General features: G+C 36.2%; 1 protein-coding gene and 1 non-coding gene across 2 annotated transcripts; one reads left to right on the top strand and one right to left on the bottom strand.

Moving 5' to 3' along the window:
* Nucleotides 1–734: 734 nt before the first annotated feature.
* LOC149511586 (U6 spliceosomal RNA) lies at nt 735–838 on the bottom strand. Its single transcript, XR_016333909.1, has one exon. It is a non-coding gene; the product is annotated as a U6 spliceosomal RNA (small nuclear RNA).
* Nucleotides 839–3,928: 3,090 nt separating this feature from the next.
* On the top strand, nt 3,929–5,874 carry LOC149511585 (UPF0481 protein At3g47200-like). Its single transcript, XM_089754347.1, has one exon. It carries the CDS (start codon nt 3,929–3,931, stop codon nt 5,456–5,458), a length of 1,530 nt encoding a protein of 509 aa, XP_089610473.1. The 3' UTR covers nt 5,459–5,874.
* Nucleotides 5,875–16,613: the final 10,739 nt, after the last annotated feature.

The raw sequence follows: 16,613 nt of genomic DNA, 5'->3' as shown, positions 1-16,613 counted from the left end.
TATAATAGAGAAATGCAATACACCTTGACTTGGAGCATGTTTATTGCTTGTGGATTTTTAACTTCCACCACCGTGCATGCTTTTAGCCATTCCATCTTCAGTTCCTCTTCTTCTATTACTATTTGAGAACTTTGGGTTTTTTCACCTTCAACTTCTTGCTCAAGATTTGAATTAGTACATACCTTCTCTTCAGCTCTTCTACAACCATTATTTTCGACCTCCATTGGCTTCCACTTTGTTACTTCTGCATATGAAGGTTTTCCATGCCCATATACTGTTAGCCGTCGTGGCTTAGTCAATCCTTCGAACCTCTTCTAGTTTTTAAGTGTTTTGTTTTGTGTTGCCCTGCATTTTTTAAACTTTCAGAGACTAACTTGCAGCTTCCAACCGTTCCATATTGTGCCATCCAAAGCCTTATAACTGATAGGGCCTCACATAAGTCTTTGAAACAAAAGAAATCGAACTTGCTACGTCTTTTTTTTTTCTATTTAAAGGGACATAAAAATCTACCCTGCCATACTACATTATCAACCTCCACAAATCCTCTTCTTTCTTAGTTGGGTAGATATTATCCACAAAAACAGTGATTAAATTCCTTTTGCATGATCATTTTTTGCAGCAACCTGCTCTTTACTCCACTTGTTTCCTTGATGCCACCCCCTGTTGAACCTGTTACCCGCTTTCTCTTTAGCTCTCTCTCCCATTCTCTTCATTTTCCACTTGATGTTCTCCAAAAAATTTTAGACTTTTTCTTGATTTGTGCGTGTCATCCTTGCGCAGGTGTGATGCTAATCTTCTCTTTATTGCTCCAATTTGATCGGATATTCCCTTAATGCATTTTTTATGGGGAAAGGAAATGATGGTTCGAAACCAAACATTTTAAGTCCTCAACAAGCACTTTAACCACTACGCCAAGGGAAAAAAACATAACACTCGTATTGGAAAATTGTGATTGGGCCGCTTGTCACAATTATACCATGTAGTGATTATAACGTCGATGTCGTAGACTGAACTCGAACCCGAAAACATGCCTCAAGAAACCTGATCTCAAACTTAAAATTATCGCAATTTAAGATAAATTGAACTTGAATTGACCTAAGCTCAAAAGAATTTGAATATAAAATGTGATGAATCTCAAATACTCCAAATCCCAAAGGATCTAAACTTTGAGACCAACTTGATCAAAACACATAACAAATCAAACTTCATTCTAAACGATCCTATGTTTAACTATTAAATTTATTCTAATCCAAAATCGAATATGAAATAAGTTGATCCAAAAATGACCTGAACTCTAAAGGATCAAAGCAACCTTAAAAATGATCGTAAACATTAAATAATCTAACCCAATCCCTCTTGAACCCTACATTTGCCATGTTTCAACTATTAGGCAAATTATCGGCGTGTCTCTTATCCCCATTTAAATGATTTGTCCCCAAATAAACAATATTGAAAGGACCATGTCCTATTTGAAAATAAATAAATAAATAAAATGCTTAGCTCTTAAATCGACAAACTTAGCAAATGCTTGATCTTGATTTAAGTCTTCAGTCAAAGCTAAAATTTGATTCTACATGTTCAAATCAGTATTTAGTCAATTTTAAAATTTGGATCATCAAGTTAATTGGAAAGAAATTTAAAAAATTAAGAGTATACAGATGGCATAAAATAAATTTATTATCAATAAGAGATTGGGTTAGATAATTAAGGAAAATGAATTGTATATTTTAATAATGTCTACAAAAGCTTTAAGCCTTTATTTGAGAAAATTTGTTAGTGATGGACTCATCGCTACCGACGAGCTGTGAAATGGTTATAACATAAATTGCCTTATGGTGATCGAATGATTAATTTGCCCCCACTTAATTCATTAAGAATCCAAACTATGATGATATTTGTAGAAGATATTAATTTTGAAGGAAGCAAAGGCTACAAAAAACATATTTTCTTTTCTTTTTATAAATCTAAAATAATAAACATCTTGTGCGCTAGCGATGAGAACAATTATAATATGAAATAACAATAATAAATGAAAATGAATCTAAAATATAATTCAATGTTAGAAATGGAGTTACACCACGGATATCGATCCTTATTCCTTACATATATATATAAAGGTTAAGTGTCTCATCACTTCAACCAAACAATATATGTTTTGGCTAGAATACCCGACAAGACACGTGATTTTTGTTGTTGGCTAGAATACACTGATCAAAGTTTTAGGATTGTCGCTGCATATTAGATGGCCAGTATGCAAATTGAGAAGATGAAAAATGATTAGATTGGGTATATGTAACTTGATCAGATGATCGGGATTCGGATTGAGGATATGTTGATTGAGGATTTGGAAATTGATTAGACGACTGAAATGATTAGATTGATGAATTTGATTATTATTTTTTAAATTAAAAAATTTTTAAAAATAATATTTGCAAATTATGAGTTTCAAATTTCTCAGTACAGATTTTTTTAAATTTTAATTTAATATAGTATAGTATTTTTTTATATGTGGGTGGAAACTTGTTTGGCTTTTCATTTTGGGATACTACGGAGATGCTTCTTGTTGTGTCAAATTTGACTCACTCTTATTTTTTGACTTTTGGAAAAATATGAAGAATCTTCTCACTTTATCATATATTTTTCGGAGAAAATTTTTGGTTTTTGATGTTCGGAATTTTCTTTCGAATTTTTTTTTCTCGATTAGGAATTTGGTTAAGATGGGTGAAATTGAATTGATGTTACCAAACATCAAGATAACATCAAAAGCAAAAAGTCGTATTGAACAAAAACAGTACTGAACAGTAATAAACTACATTACTTTAAATGCATAAAATGAACAGGCAACCTGTAATAGGTGGTATTATTATTTTATACAAATAAAATTATAATTTACAATTAAAAAAAGTAGTAAATTTTATGATTTTAAATATAATTTTATCAATCTATTTAAATTTTAAGTTTTAATCAATCATATTATTATTATTTTAATATTTAAAATTATCATAAATTCAATTATGATTATATAATATATAAAAATCACTAACGCCACTTGGCATAACGTTATTAATTTAATTATAGTATTATAATACGAAAGCGCGTCTGCGTCAATGCATGCATGTTGGAAAAATTGCGTTGTAGCCAATAAAATATGCAAGATATATTATTTATCATTAAATAAGTCCAGTTGTTAAAAAATATATATTAAAGAGCAGAGAAATTATAACATAAACAAGCTTGTAAAAAATAAAGGAATAGCCGTTGGAAAGAATTACAATTAATATAAAAAAATGACCTTAATTTGACCAATATGTTTCGTACAGATCCGAGGGGTGCATTAATATAGATTATTATATAAGAATACAATGTATATTTTATTGGCTTGAATGCAACTAAACTTAGCAGTATGTGTTCTTTCGTTGATAAAAACACCAAAGCCCATATGCATTGACGCAGGTCAATGGTATAATAGTATACATATATGAAATTTATTTATATCTTTATGAAAGGAGTGAAATAGTAATGCAGATTGCAGATTAATTCAGGGAAAGGAAGAGAAACCCAGGGCTCCCTTCTCTCATTGAAGAAGACCTCCTTACCAGAACCTATAGTGTTTTCGCTCATCGATTGATCATATCTAGCTACAACAGGAGGTACCACTCCTAAAATTCTGTTGTTACTATTTCTGAATCTAATTTATTGCCCCCTTACAACTTTACTCATTGTTAGATTCTCAATTTATGAATAAATCAAACCAGAAATTCATAGCTTTTAATTTGTTTAACATATAGTGAATAAATTTTTATATATTTGATATTTGACTTATAAATCAGTATTACATGATTATACGTGAGTAAATTTAGCATTTTACATTTTTCTTCTAACACCGAGATTTTGGTCTTGCTAAGGTGGAAATCAAAGAACCTGACAGATGGAGAATGTTGCAACAAACCAAAATAATTCTGCATCGGAGGAAAGTCTATTCAATGCTTTAGCTATACAGATTCAATCCAAGTTTGACATCGTAAAATACAATTCTCAGCGATCCTTGCTACAGGATCGTATTATCTGCTGTGTTGACCCCTTACTTCGCCAAGTAAATGCAGCAGCCTACAGACCAAATTTTGTCATTATTGGTCCTCTTCGTTGTTACGAGACCATTTTAGAACACATCGAAATACAAAAGCGGATATGTTTGGCCTCATTTCTCCAGCGAGCTGAGAAGAAAGCTAGCTTGATCGATTTTTTCAAATTGATCAAAGACTCTGCAGACCGAATCCATGGTTGTTATGAAGAAACCTATTGCCGAAGTTGGGATTTTCTCTCACACGTTATCCAACAGAACATACCAGTCAATGATGGCAGTTCCGGATTGTTTATTGAGATGGTATTAGTGGATGCAAGCTTCATCATTGAACTTTTCTTGAGAGCCTACAACAAGGAATTAGAGAGAGGAGAAATTGATCTTATATTCAACACCCCAAGGAAAATGCATGATATCCGGCGAGACTTGTTTTTGGCTCATAATCAACTTCCTTTCTTTATTCTCAAGGACATTTATGAACTTGCCTTTGGTGGTAACCCCGACTTCCCTTCCTTTATTCATCTTACTTGTCACTTCTTCAGTCCTTATTACAACCAAAACAAACCCATTGAGGATATAATGCTACCAAACCATTGCCATTACGCATATAGAGCCAAGCTGGAGGGAGCTAAACATTTCACAGATTTGCTAAGAACACTTCAGATGCCATATGCATTTCAGGATGATTGCAGCAAAGAAAAATCTCTCTGTAGCAAATTCGGAATCGAATGGATGAAAACCAAAATTGCGCATTTCTTTAATCTAATGTCTTCTTCATATGTACCATCATCCAAAAAGACAGAAGACAGCCTAGAGGCGGGCAGAGTGCAAGGTCGGTATTTATATAGTGCAGTTTTGTTGCGTGATGCAGGGGTGAAATTTAAAGTGAGCACAAACAGATGCTTACTAGACATAGAATTTAACAAAAAAAATGGAGAATTGAAAATCCCACCTTTGAGAGTTGATGAGTCAACTGAATCATTTTTCCGCAATCTCATGGCCTGGGAGCAACGCTACCATTCACATGAAACTTACTTGTGCGACTATATCTTTCTAATGGAATATCTCATCAAATCTACTGAAGATGTGGATTTACTCATTCGAAGAAGAATTATCATCAACCAGCTCGGCAGCAATACGAGAGTGGTAACTTTATTCAACAACTTTTGCAAACATATTACTCCAATGGAGAAGAACCATTTCTCTGATATTTTTAGAGAACTAAACGCTTACAATGCAGTTCGTCGTCACAGTTGGCTAGCAATTCTGAGACTCCAGTATTTCTCAACTCCATGGAGAGGTGTTGCTACAATTGCTGCAGTAGTCCTCCTTGTGCTTACTCTAATTCAAACCATATGTGCACTTATCTCTCTTTAGCTGTAAAGAGTAATCCTATCTGATGGAGACTTTGTCGGCAGGAAATTGATTCTTACAGAGGCAATGGAAACTAGGAGTCTTGGTAAGAAACTGGGCCTAATTGCTACCTGTAGTGAAGACTTAATTATTGAAAAACTAATGAGCTTGGAAGGATGTGTAAACACTTTCATTTTCGGTGTTTTGGTGTGTTCAAAAGTTGGGCCTTTTGACTGTTTGTAGAAATTATGATCTCTATTATGAGAATTTTATCTTGGAATGTTAGGAGTTTGTCTAGTGCTTGTATTCCGTTTGGAGTTGTTTTTGACACGTTTGGCAATTGACGTTTGGTGTGGCAATTGATGTTTCACGCATTCGGTGTATCTTGTTTAGATGAATTTTGTTGTTGTTGTTGTTGTTGCTGTTAGTTCTAGCTTTGTAATCTTTTGATTACTTAATAAAATTTATTTGGCTTATCCAAATAAGGCTGTAGAGAGTAATTAAGTGTTTAATTTAGAGTCTAAACATTACATAAATTTTGAATTGGAGCTAGATTTTGGTAAACCAAAAGCTTGGGTACCTGAGGAAAGCCTAGACTATAAGGTGAATCTAATACAATACAGTAGCTTTGCTGCCCTGAAAGCATGAAAATTAAGAGAGGCCAAGTGTCACGGGTCGAGACTCAAGCTCCGAACCCGCGCGGCTCCAGGACCCGGGCATTCACCCTTCCGGCGTCCCAGATCAGCCTTCCGCCACGGTTCACACCCTTGTGAGGTATTGTCCGCTCTGGCCCCCTTGGCCTCACGGTTTTGTCCTACAAAAGGCGCCTCACAAGGCGGAGATGGTGTGAACCCTTTTATACCCCAGGGACCTTCCTATTATGTTCGATGTGGGATTCAGGACTCCCCCTTGGGTCCGTGACATTCTCCCACACCCAACCTCGTGACGCCCTCGTCACGGAGGCTGGCCACCCTGCCTACCTCCCTCGAGGCGCTCGGCGTGGATCGAACGGTTTAGGGCTGGCTCTGATACCACTTGTCACGGGTCGAGACTCAAGCTCCGAACCCGCGCGGCTCCAGGACCCGGGCATTCACCCTTCCGGCGTCCCAGATCAGCCTTCCGCCACGGTTCACACCCTTGTGAGGTATTGTCCGCTCTGGCCCCCTTGGCCTCACGGTTTTGTCCTACAAAAGGCGCCTCACAAGGCGGAGATGGTGTGAACCCTTTTATACCCCAGGGACCTTCCTATTATGTTCGATGTGGGATTCAGGACTCCCCCTTGGGTCCGTGACACAAGCATATGCTTGGATTATAAATGAAACAAAACTACAAAGAGTTTGAAATCCAGAGTGGATGAATCAACTGAGTCATTTTATCAAAACCATAAGGCCTGGAAGCAATAATGCCACTATATATATATATATATATATATGTAGACACCCAATTGGGTCCGAGCCCAGATCAATTGGGCCTGGCCCAAACGGATAAGGCCCAATTCAATCCTGTATGTTTTTTTTTCTTTTCCTTCTTTTGTATTTTATGTATTTTATTATTATTATTATTATGTATATATTTATTTATTTTTTTATTAGATTAGATTTATATGTATATAGTTATATATTTATTATTATTATTATTTTTTTTTTTTTTTGTAATATATACTTGGGTTTATCTTATTTTATTATTATTATTATTATTATTATTATTTTTAATTATCTGTTCTGATTTTTCCTGATTATCAGATTTTTTTTATATCTTTTGATTTATCTGATTATTATCTAGTATTTTTTTATTTTTGATTTTGGAGGGCTAAGATTGAAGCTGAAGAATCCTACCGGGAATGGGAATTCAATCAAGAGAGTCCAATTGGATTCAAAGACTGAATTCCCGTCCAAGGAGGAATTGGGATTGATCAGAAACTCCTGATCAATCCCTATATAAAGCACCTCCTGGAACAGTTCAAGAACACACAGAAAACAGAAGCAAAAGCTACTGATTGAGAGAATAGGGGTGTTTAGAGAGCTAAGGAAAAGTTTAGGAGTGTTCTGGCAGTGAGAAAAATTTTTTAGAAAAATTTGACGAAAAAATTTTCTGGAAATTTCTGGGAAATTTCCAGATTCCGACGAAAATTCCGGCGACTTTTGAATTTTCCGGCGACAATTCCGGCGAACTTTGAAGTTTCCGGCGACAGACCCAGTTTCCGGCGGAGAATCCCAGAAACCGGCGACCATCCGGCCAACTTCCGGCCAATTTTCGGCGAAATTCCCAGATTCCGGCGAAATTTCCAGAATCCGGTACCGGCGTTCTTCAAATTCTAGAGAGAAGGCAGAGAAGAAGGGAAGAAGAGAGAGAGAGGGGAGGAACGGTCTGCTGAAAAACGGAGGAAGGTGCCTTTTATACCCTCCCAAAACGACGTCGTTTTGGCTTTAAGTTAATAAGAGGATCCGCGCGTTTTGCCGAACCCGACCCGACCCGAAGCGTCGACCCGCTTTCTGACCCGCGCGTTTCAGCCCCTCCGAGCCGAGCCGAGCCGAGCCGAGCCGCACCAAGCCGAGCCGCGATCCGAGCCGCTCCAGGTTTTTTTTTTTTTTTTGAATTTTTTTTTTGAATTTTTTTTTTTTTTGAATTTTTTTTTTTTTTTTTTTTTGACTTTGATTTTGATCTTGATTTTTTTTTCTTTTTTCTTTAATTAATCCGACGACGGAGCCTCTACAAGTAAAAACAGTAGTTTTTCTTGCATACTCCTGAGGTGAGGGAATTTTCTCAATTTTCTGCTAAAAGTATTAGAGTCAATTGAGAATAATTTTCGATAATTAATTACTTGGCTGATTTTGATTTTTTTTTTCTTTAATTAATCCGACGACGGAGCCTCTGCAAGTGAAACAGTAGTTTTTCTTGCATACTCCTGAGGTGAGGGAATTTTCTCAATTTTCTGCTAAAAGTATTAGAGTCAATTGAGAATAATTTTTGATAATTGATTAATTGGTTGATCTTGATTTTTCTTTAAATAATCCGACGACGGAGCCTCTGCAAGTGAAACAGTAGTTTTTCTTGCATACTCTTGAGGTGAGGGAATTTTCTCAATTTTCTGCTAAAAGTATTAGAGTCAATTGAGAATAATTTTCAACAACTAACTACTTGGTAAAATTTTAAGGCTTTTGGATAACACAAATTCAAGCTGGTACCATCTTTTGATGGGCGTTGTGAGGGTGCTATAACCTTCCTCACACGTAACCGAACTCCCGAACCCTGTTCTGGTTTGTAGACCTGAACCTATTCTTCTAGGGACCCTTAAACTTAGGTGTTCCCTGGAAGGACAGATTCCTTAGGTGGCCAATCGCACCTTGATAAAAAAGATTGGTGGCGACTCCCTAAAGTCAATGTCTAGCGATAGATCCCCGGATCTAGACGTTACGACAGCTTGGCGACTCCACTGGGGACCTTGAGAGTCAGGCCAGCAAATAATTTGTGTTATCCAAAAGCCTAATAAAATTGAACCTTGTTGTATATATGTGTATTATTCATTCATGTTTTATTTACCTTGTTAATTATGTCATTCATGTGCATGTGCATAACATGAGCTCTACACCCGAGCTCTGTCCCTCTAGGAGGGAGTAAAGTACCTATTGCTTTCGTGAGGTCTAATGCATCCGCAGTGGCTAGCGAAATACTCCCACTCAAATTGAACCTTTTCCGCTTGTAGCCTGTAATGGGTGAGGATTAGGGTGCCTTACTAGTCTGTGATGGACAAGGATGTAAGGAACAATTTGAGGACCTTTAGACTCTAACCTTAAAACCGCATGTAGTGAACTTTAAGAGTGCCTACACCTAGGATAGAGCCCTTTCTACCCAATGATAGATATACCCTGAAATTAGGACACAAAAGGGTGTTTATCTAATCATTTTGATTGCTTAACTTTGTGTATTATTTTTATCATATGTAACACTATGCATCAGCATCACTTTCATTTCATCCATGGAACTAACTATGTTGTTTGTCTAATTGTATGCATCTGTATTATTTTCATGATCATGTTTTAACATAATCATTTGCATTCATTTCATACTAGATTTCATTCAAAAAATGTACATTTCATTTGTGTATCAAAGCATCATACATAAGGCACAGCATAACATTTCTAATCATAAGTATGGTACTCAAGGTCCCAGAATAGCTCCATCTAGTGAAAATCCTGCTCATCCATACAACACAAGATCCAGAGCAAGGCAAATGGAAGAGGAAAGTTCCCATAGATTTGAAAAGCTAGAAAAAGCTCAGGAGAAGATTGAAAGTGAACTTAGCAAAATTCTGGAGGCCCTCAATAACATGAATAAGGGGAAAGGGGTTGAAGGAAATACAAGCCAACAAGTTCCCCATTTACAAGAAGTGGCTGACCCTTTGTACCCTCCAGGTTTTGGCCCACCTCAAGCCCAGTCTGCCCAAGAGGTCCCGCCACAACATTTCGCCTATCCTTGAATGCCATCAGCTTTCAACCCAGGGCAGTATAACAGCTATATAAATCCTGTCTTCACTGAAAAGGCAGCAGAACCAATTCCTGATCTAGAAGAGAAGGAGAAGGAAAAGATGAGAGTAGAGGCTGAGGAAAGTTTCAAGATTAGCATGTTAGAGCAGAGGCTACGGGCTGTAGAAGGATTTAACTTTTATGGGTCAGTTGATGCTACTGGGCTCTGCCTAGTTCCTGATGTGGTTATCCCTTATAAATTCAAAGTACCGAAATTTGAAAAATATGACGGTACAAAGTGCCCTAAAATCCACATCACCATGTATTGTAGGAAGATGGCAGCTCATGCACATGATGAAAAACTCTTGATGCATGTCTTTCAGGATAGTCTTACTGGCTCTGCGGCCAGATGGTATGTTCAACTGGATAGGACTCGTATTCGCTCTTGGAGTGATATGGCACATGACTTCATCAGTCAATATCGACACATTATCGATTTGGCTCCTGATCGTTTGTCTTTGCAGAATCTGGAGAAAAAGTCAAATGAGTCTTTTAAAGAATACGCCCAGAGATGGAGAGATATAGCTTCACAGGTACAACCTCCACTAACAGAAAAAGAGACCACAGTGCTATTCGTTAGTACTTTGAAACGTCCCTATTATGAAAAGATGATAGGGAATGCAACAAAGAATTTTGCTGACATGGTGATCTCTGGAGAAATTATTGAAAGTGCCATAAAAAATGGCAAGTTGAAAGGAGGAGAAACCAAGAAGGCATCAGAAAAGAAAGAAGCTGAAGCTCAAGCTGTGAGCTTTGATAGACAACAATTCAGGGGTTATCAACCCTACCCATCCCAAGGTTACTCTCCATACTACCCTGCTGTGAATAATGTCTCATCCTACCCATACCAGCTAGCTCCTCAACCATCTTATTCATCCACTTACCGCCTTAACATTCAAGCTCCTGTAAGAACCCAAATCCGCCCTACTAACCCAGCCAGTGGCTCGCGAGAACAACGAACTACTCGAGAAAAACCTGTATTTGATCCAATCCCTATGACTTATACAGAGTTATATCGAGAACTCTATAATAGCCACTTAATTGCCCCCAGCCATGTGGAACCACTTAAACCACCCTATCCAAAGTGGTATGATCCTACAGCCCGTTGTGACTATCATTATGGAATTACTGGCCATTCTACTGAAAATTGCACTGCTTTAAAGTATAAGGTGCAACGGTTGATCAATGATGGAATGGTAAGTTTTGATCAAGGAAAAGCAACAGCACCTAATGTTAGTGTACTGAGCGAAAGTCAAGAACAGAAAGGATCCGGAGATTCACAATGAATTGAGGGGCAAGATGTCAATGGAGATAAGGCTGGTTGAAGGTTTCTTCTGTCATTTTGGGATTTCTTTTCAAAAATGTTAGATTTTTTTTTAATATGACTTCACTTGTTATCATTTTAATAAAGGTAAGTCAATGCATTTCATTACATTTTTCTCTTTCACTTGACCATTATTCCATGCCCTGTTACCTTTCATAACTTTATACTCCCATTCTCAAATTTCAGATGATGAATATTTAGACAATGATAACAGTAATTCTGGGATTTAATTTTGAGAACTCATCCACATTTAATATGAGAAGATGATTTGAGCAAGAAGTAAGGTAGAGAGATATGTCTTGAAGATATGCAATCCTTCATACAGGATCATGAGCTTTGTTTAATAGATGATGTTCAAGAAAGGTATTCACAATTGAGATGAAAAATGGCCATCTTTCTTTTACCATTGGAAAAACCATTTATTGCTACCCCTTTGAGCCTATCATGATTTTTTTTTCTTTCTTGAAGAACCCCAACCAAGGATCACCCTCTACACTGGAGGGTAATTTTGAAAAAAAAAAGAAAAAGAAAAAAGCACCACAAAAGGTCTCAAAGATCAAAAGAGAAAGAAAAGCAAAAGAAAAATAAATGCCACACATGATTTGGGGTAAAGTAATGAGATCCTTTGTGTGAGGAAAGAAAAAGCAGTGAAATAATGTGGGGCAAAATGTCAAGTTGTATCAAATGATCCTTTGGTTTTGAACCTTTTTAATATATGTTTTGAGCCTATTATATCCATTTCTTTTATGACCCCTCACCTTGGCCTACATTACAACCTTGAAAAGTCCATTTGGATCAAGTGTGAATACTCAACTTGAATGATCATATGTTGAACGAAGGTATACTCATGATGAAGCAATGGAATCATGCTACATTGCTCTAAAGTTGGATATATGAAAGATATCAACAATGGATGAAAAATGAGAAAAAAAAGAAGATGATGAAAAAAAAAAACAAAAAAAAAGAAAAAAAAAGAAAAAAAATGAGAAAATGAAGAAAGAGATTCAAATTGAAAACCTGAAAGGGTGATCTTGGTAAAAAAAAAAAAAAAAGATCCAGGGCAAATGGCTCACATGAATGGAAGATCAAAGACATTTGAAGATCCCTCAAAGACTGGGGCAAAGTTCGCCAAGCTCAAGATGACTTCAACTGTAAATGGAATAAGTTTTTGAAAATGAATCCTAGATTAATGTTGAGAATTGTCGAATATTCATCATTTTGGACATACCATCCATCCCAATGACATGTATCCAATTCATTTCCTTTCCCATTTGCTTTGTACCAAAATAGATCTCCATTGATTATCTTTACCATAATTCACCTTCTGTTCTCTTATTGTTTCACCCCTAGAATGAATTGAGAAAATGCTTGATTGCATTGTATTTGTCAGGATTTGAAATGATAATGAATGAATGAATATGTGCTTAAAAGAGTCTTGCATTTATTTGAAAAGAAATCTAAGATGATGAAGAAATGGTAGAAACCTAAAAGAGATGATGGGGCAAATCTTGAAAAGTGATGAATTGATTGATATGACTTGCAAGATATGATTGAATGATGAAGACAATCAGTAGACAAAGTCTGTTTTGGAATTGTTGAGGCTGAGACAAGGACCCAGTGATGGTGGATGAAATTTGTTTTGAAATTTGCTAGTGCTGAGAAATTCATTGAATGATAGTCAAGGGATGATCGATTGATGAAGTTTATTCCAAAGTATTGAAAAACAGAACAAGGAAAGAATGTGAGTGGAAAGGACAATTGAGAGCTACACTGGTTCGATCTTAGAAGAGCAGTGCAATTGGATCCTTGAGGAATCAAAGGGCTTGACACCCAAGAAAGAAAAAAAAGAGCTTGAGAAACTTGAGTACCATACATTGAACAGGAATTAATTGGCCAACATTTGCATAGCATGCATTGAAATTCATATGCATTTGCATAGCATACACTACTTTCAGGAAAGTATAGTGTACAAATTCAAGAAGCAGGGGTGTTCCAACATCCCACATGGAAAAGACAGATATGAAAAGACTTTGCAAGTTTGAGAAGAAACTTGTCAGGTAAGTTCCTAATCCTTGAAATAGGATGTCTCTTGGTATCAGGGTTGATTTATAAGACCTTTGGGCATAATCTCCTGAAGTTCCCTCAAACACAACTTTCAACTCCTTCAGACATGATCGTCTAGGAGTATTTACTTTTCAAAGTTCCGTTGCCTCTGTTTAGAGGAGCAATTTACTTTTCAAAGTCGTGGTGCCTCTGTTGAGAGGAGCAATTTACTTTTCCAAAGTCGTGGTGCCTCTGTTGAGAGGAGCAATTTACTTTCCAAAGTTCCGTTGCCTCTGTTTAGAGGAGCAATTTATTTTTCAAAGTCGTGGTACCTCTGTTTAGAGGAGCAATTTATTTTTCCAAAGTCGTGTTGCCTCTGTTTAGAGGAGCAATTTACTTTTCAAAAGTCGTGATGCCTCTGTTTAGAGGAGCAATTTATTTTTCAAAGTTCCGTTGCCTCTGTTTAGAGGAGCAATTTACTTTTCAAAAGTCGTGGTGCCTCTGTTTAGAGGAGCAATTTATTTTTCCAAAGTCGTGGTGCCTCTGTTTAGAGGAGCAATTTACTTTTCAAAGTCGTGGTGCCTCTGTTTAGAGGAGCAATTTATTTTTCCAAAGTCGTGGTGCCTCTGTTGAGAGGAGCAATTTACTTTTCCAAAGTCGTGGTGCCTCTGTTGAGAGGAGCAATTTACTTTCCAAAGTCCGTTGCCTCTGTTTAGAGGAGCAATTTACTTTCAAAAGTCGTTGAGTCTCTGTTTAGAGGAGCTTCGGCAAAAAAAAAAAAAAACAAAACAAAAAAGACAAAAAAAAAACAAAAAAAAAACAAAAAAAAAACAAAAAAACAAAAAAAAACAAAAACAAAAAAACAAAAAAAACAAAAATTTAAAAAAAAAAAAATCAAAAAATAAAAATGTTGAGTTGAATTTTGATTGGGTGTCTACGTCTTTGCACAATTTCTGTTTCACAGAAAATGTGCAAAGAGGGGCAGCTGTAGACACCCAATTGGGTCCGGGCCCAGATCAATTGGACCTGGCCCAAACGGATAAGGCCCAATTCAATCCTGTATTTTTTTTTTCTTTTTCTTCTTTTGTATTTTATGTATTTTATTATTATTATTATTATTATGTATATATTTATTTATTTTTTTATTAGATTAGATTTATATGTATATAGTTATATATTTATTATTATTATTATTTTTTTTTTTTGTAATATATACTTGGGTTTATCTTATTTTATTATTATTATTATTATTATTATTATTATTTTTAATTATCTGTTCTGATTTTTCCTGATTATCAGATTTTTTTTATATCTTTTGATTTATCTGATTATTATCTAGTATTTTTTTATTTTTGATTTTGGAGGGCTAAGATTGAAGCTGAAGAATCCTACCGGGAATGGGAATTCAATCAAGAGAGTCCAATTGGATTCAAAGACTGAATTCCCGTCCAAGGAGGAATTGGGATTGATCAGAAACTCCTGATCAATCCCTATATAAAGCACCTCCTGGAACAGTTCAAGAACACACAGAAAACAGAAGCAAAAGCTACTGATTGAGAGAATAGGGGTGTTTAGAGAGCTAAGGAAAAGTTTAGGAGTGTTCTGGCAGTGAGAAAAATTTTTTAGAAAAATTTGGCGAAAAAATTTTTTGGAAATTTCTGGGAAATTTCCAGATTCCGGCGAAAATTCCGGCGACTTTTGAATTTTCCGGCGACAATTCCGGCGAACTTTGAAGTTTCCGGCGACAGACCCAGTTTCCGGCGGAGAATCCCAGAAACCGGCGACCATCCGGCCAACTTCCGGCCAATTTCCGGCGAAATTCCCAGATTCCGGCGAAATTTCCAGAATCCGGTACCGGCGTTCTTCAAATTCTAGAGAGAAGGCAGAGAAGAAGGGAAGAAGAGAGAGAGAGGGGAGGAACGGTCTGCTGAAAAACGGAGGAAGGTGCCTTTTATACCCTCCCAAAACGACGTCGTTTTGGCTTTAAGTTAATAAGAGGATCCGCGCGTTTTGCCGAACCCGACCCGACCCGAAGCGTCGACCCGCTTTCTGACCCGCGCGTTTCAGCCCCTCCGAGCCGAGCCGAGCCGAGCCGAGCCGCACCAAGCCGAGCCGCGATCCGAGCCGCTCCAGGTTTTTTTTTTTTTTTTGAATTTTTTTTTTGAATTTTTTTTTTTTTGAATTTTTTTTTTTTTTTTTTTTTACTTTGATTTTGATCTTGATTTTTTTTTTCTTTTTTCTTTAATTAATCCGACGACGGAGCCTCTACAAGTAAAAACAGTAGTTTTTCTTGCATACTCCTGAGGTGAGGGAATTTTCTCAATTTTCTGCTAAAAGTATTAGAGTCAATTGAGAATAATTTTCGATAATTAATTACTTGGCTGATTTTGATTTTTTTTTTCTTTAATTAATCCGACGACGGAGCCTCTGCAAGTGAAACAGTAGTTTTTCTTGCATACTCCTGAGGTGAGGGAATTTTCTCAATTTTCTGCTAAAAGTATTAGAGTCAATTGAGAATAATTTTTGATAATTGATTAATTGGTTGATCTTGATTTTTCTTTAAATAATCCGACGACGGAGCCTCTGCAAGTGAAACAGTAGTTTTTCTTGCATACTCTTGAGGTGAGGGAATTTTCTCAATTTTCTGCTAAAAGTATTAGAGTCAATTGAGAATAATTTTCAACAACTAACTACTTGGTAAAATTTTAAGGCTTTTGGATAACACAAATTCAAGCTGGTACCATCTTTTGATGGGCGTTGTGAGGGTGCTATAACCTTCCTCACACGTAACCGAACTCCCGAACCCTGTTCTGGTTTGTAGACCTGAACCTATTCTTCTAGGGACCCTTAAACTTAGGTGTTCCCTGGAAGGACAGATTCCTTAGGTGGCCAATCGCACCTTGATAAAAAAGATTGGTGGCGACTCCCTAAAGTCAATGTCTAGCGATAGATCCCCGGATCTAGACGTTACGACAATATATATATATATATATTATATATTTATATAACACGAGTATATATTTCTATTGGTATATATATAACACAAGTATATATTTCTATTGGTATTTCTCATTAAATATGTGAAAGTTTTGGATTTATTTATTTGAAAGAAAGATTATAATTAAGAGAAGTCGACCTATCAAAATATTAATAGATTCAACATAGTTTGACCAAGAAAAGTGAATAATTCCAATGTTGCAAACTCAAACCTTAATTAAAAAAAAAAGCATATATTTTATAAATTGTCTATATTTAAATTTTATATAATATGAGTTAATCAAATGATATT

The sequence above is a fragment of the Durio zibethinus genome, chromosome 25 (assembly GCF_047325235.1).
Source record: "Durio zibethinus cultivar Kanyao isolate XHJ-2024 chromosome 25, ASM4732523v1, whole genome shotgun sequence".
In the NCBI taxonomy this organism is placed as follows: Eukaryota; Viridiplantae; Streptophyta; class Magnoliopsida; order Malvales; family Malvaceae; genus Durio; species Durio zibethinus.
Note: the sequence above shows the minus strand (reverse complement) of the source record. Positions and strands in the feature narration are given on the sequence as shown.

Coding starts and splice junctions, on each gene's coding strand:
- LOC149511585 (XM_089754347.1), top strand. CDS start 3,929: ATGGAGAATGTTGCAACAAACCAAAATAATTCTGCATCGGAGGAAAGT.